The 3,742-nt window shown below is 41.6% G+C and overlaps 1 protein-coding gene across 1 annotated transcript; it reads left to right on the top strand.

Annotated features, from left to right (window-relative positions):
• The first annotated feature begins 691 nt into the window (after positions 1-691).
• Positions 692-1,300, top strand: LOC114371723. Its single transcript, XM_028329077.1, has one exon. It carries the CDS (start codon positions 692-694, stop codon positions 1,298-1,300), a length of 609 nt encoding a protein of 202 aa, XP_028184878.1.
• Positions 1,301-3,742: the final 2,442 nt, after the last annotated feature.

Raw genomic sequence — 3,742 nt, 5'->3', positions numbered from 1 at the left:
TGTGAAGAACTTCATCAATAGTTGTTCCATTTGTCATTACAACAAATATAGCACCCAACCTCTTTATGGCCTCTTGCAACCACTTCCAGTTCCACAACAGGTTTGGGAAGATATCTCTATGGACTTCATCACCAACTTACCTGCTTCGTCTAACAAGACAGTAATTTGGGTCGTGGTTGACCGCCTAACCAAGTATGCACACTTTATCGCCTTGCCTACTCACTTTACAACATCTTATCTCGCATCTATGTTCCTTTCTGAAATCCACCGCCTTCATGGTACCCTAAAGACAATTGTAAGTGATCGAGACAGAATTTTCATTAGCAAATTTTGGAAGGAATTATTCAAATCTTTGGGTACTACCTTGGCATTTAGCAGTTCATATCATCCTCAAACCGATGGTCAGATTGAGGTCCTGAATCGCTGCCTTGAAACATATCTTCGGTGCTTTTTCAGTGAAGAACCTCAACAATGGACCCGTTTCCTTTCGCTTGCGGAGTTCTGGTACAACACATCTCATCATTCAGCCATTGGCATGACTCCATTTGAGGCTCTCTATGGCCGTGCTCCGCCGTCCCTCACATCCTAGGTTGCGGGCTCCTCCAAAATTGCAGCCATTGATGAGAATTTTGCCAAGAGAAGTGACATATTGCAGCTACTCAAAAATAATCTACACAGAGCACAACATCGCATGATTCAGCAAGTGAATTCAAAGAGAAGAGACAAAGAATTTGCAGAAGGGGATTGGGTTTACCTGAAGCTTCAACCTTATCGTCAAGTGTCAGTGCACCGCCGTTCTTCTCAAAAGCTTGCAAAGCGGTTTTACGGACCCTTTTGCATCCTTCACCGTATAGGACCAGTGGCATACGAGCTGGAATTACCCTCTACAGTGCGCATCCACCCTGTATTTCATGTTTCACTTCTGAAACCCTGCATCAAAACACCAGACACGCAAATCCTTCCTCTTCCTGTGACAGTCGTCGTCGCACCTTCTGGAACCAAACCCCAAGCAATTATTGGTCGCCGTACGATACCTCAGGAGCACGATTCAAGGGAAGAAGTCCTGGTACACTGGGAGGGACAAATGCCAGCTGAAGCTACTTGGGAATCTAGGGCTGCCATCGTGCGTTCCTTTCCTGACTTTGATCTTAAGGGCAAGATCTATTTTGGAGATATGGGTAATGATACGAATAGGCCAGAAATTGAGCATGAACCTATCTCCAATAGTGGGCCTTCCATTGCTGCAAACAGGCCCAAACGAATTGTGAAGCCTCCTGCACATCACAAATATTATGTTTAGTAATAATTATAATTAAATGATGTAATATATTAATATTAGTAGTTATTTTACTTTCAGTTAAGTGTTGTGTAGTGGAAAAGTGGAAACTGTCTCCACTTCCTAATTATTAGGGAGGTAGTTATTGGAAACTATTATTTATTGTAATTGGTATTCTGAAATGAATTTAAGCAAATATTCAGTAAAGATTTTCCCTAGTCTTTGTCCCCTTTCTTAGGAGAATGTTCCACTCAACTTGGAACAATTTCAACAAACTGCCAACCACTTAACAGATCTCTGATGCCATCCCCTTCTCACTGCCTCCACCGCAACTACCACCACAATGGAAAACATGAAGACCAGAGAGGGATTAGATCCAGATCCCCATCTCTTTGCTCAACCCAACCTACAAAAAGAAACCCAAACCATAGAACCCAAAACAAATCAATAATGTTGTCTTGGATGGTGGACCCAAAAATGGTTTTGGAAGGCTTCACAACATCGTCAAAGTGAGTAACCATTGCTATCTTGTTTGGTTGTTTTCTTGCAGAGTTGCAATGGTTTGTGAAGGTAACATCCGAAAATAGATAAGATTTGTGGCAAGGAAAGCACATGGACTGAAGCGACAAGAAATTGATGGCGATGGAGAACGGGCGATGACGACTGTGGTATTCGTGTGATGAGTAATCGAAGATCCAACCGTGGTTGTCCTTTGTGACCTCAGAAGCGTCGAATCTTACGAGGTTGGGCCTAATGTCCGTGTGGGAGGAGTGAGGGGGCGCATAGGACATGCGTTGGATGCGGAGTGAGACCCACACGAGGAAGAGGAAGACGACAAGGACGAAGGGGATGGAATGGGGCCTCTACAGGAACCACGTCACCACCGACGAGGGACAGATTTGCTGCTAATGCAATGACGCCGTTTGTGATGCAAGCTCCATTGGAGCTTGTAGGCCTAGAATCTTCTTCATCAATGGATTCCTTTGCTCCTTGGAAGATGAATGGTAGCGGAATGGAGAAAGGGAGAGAGAGAGGAGACGCCACTTCAAGGAGAAGATGAGTCTAGAAGAAGCTCACCACCATAGGAGGCCATGGATAAGAGCTTGGAGGAAGAAAGAGATGAATGAAGGGAGAGGGAGAGAAGAGCACGAAATTTTGTGCTCTAAAAGAGCTCTGAAATCTGAAGTTAATATTCAAATGATCAAAGTTGAAAAAAATGCACACACATGACCTCTATTTATAGCCTAAGTGTCACACAAAATTGGAGGGAAATTCAAATTTCACTTGAATTTGAAATTGAATTTGTGGAGCCAAACTTTGGAGCCAAAATTTCACTAATTATGATTAGTGAATTTTAGTTATGGTTCAACCCACTAATCCAAGATCAATTCCAAGATTCTCCACTAAGTGTGCTTAGGTGTCATGAGGCATGAAAAGCATGAAGGACATGCACAAAGTGTGACTATATGATGTGGCAATGGGGTGTAGTAAGCAAATGCTCACCTCCCCCTCTAAAATTTAATTGGATTGGGCTTCTACCAATTCAATTAAATTTATTTCCAACCACACACATCAAATATCCACTTAGTGCATGTGAAATTACAAAACTACCCCTAATACAAAAACTAGTCTAGGCGCCCCAAAATACAAGGGCTGAAAAATCCTATATTTCTAGGGTACCCTACCTACATTATGGAGCCCTAAACACAAGGCCCAAAAATAATGAAACCTTAATCTAATATTTACAAAGATAAGTGGGCTCGTACTTAGCCCATGGGCCCGAAATCTACCCTAAGGTTCATAAGAACCCTAGGGCCTTCTCTTGCATCTCTGGCCCAATCTACTTGGAGTTTTTCTATCCAATGCCCTTGCGGGATAGGATTGCATCAGTTTGTGTGTCTCAATACCCAATTATTCTCCCCGGTGGCGATGTCATTATGTTGCTACTGTTCATCTCTCTTTCGACTATCATCCTCTTCACTTGCAGATTTCAAATTGGATGAGGGAGAGTATAGGTGACATGGGACAAATAAGGAGGTGCACAATTTCGATAAAGGAAAAAAAAGATATATTTGGAAAAAATAATTATGGAATAGATGAAGGAAAAATTGCAAATTTGGTTCCCTATTTGTCCCAAATTTATAATTTTGGTCCTTCTATAATTTAATTCACGAATTTAGTCCACCAGTTTAGTTTTTTCAATCCAGTTATTTTAGTTCCTAATCCCGAAATTGGACATTGACTACTACTTGCCAACGTTGACCGTTACGTGTCACATTTTTATTGGACGTTGACTGCCACATGTTACGCGTTTATTGGATGTTAATTTTTTACACCTAAAGAATGTCAACCTCCAAGAAAATCACGACAGATGGCGATCAAAGTAAGCAATTAAATAGTTAATGTCTAATTTTGGGGTTGAGGACTGAACTAACAAGATTACAAAAAAACAGGAGAATTAAATTA

This window comes from Glycine soja, chromosome 10 (assembly GCF_004193775.1).
Source record: "Glycine soja cultivar W05 chromosome 10, ASM419377v2, whole genome shotgun sequence".
NCBI classification, from domain to species: Eukaryota; Viridiplantae; Streptophyta; class Magnoliopsida; order Fabales; family Fabaceae; genus Glycine; species Glycine soja.
This window is presented reverse-complemented; position numbering and strand designations above follow the sequence as displayed.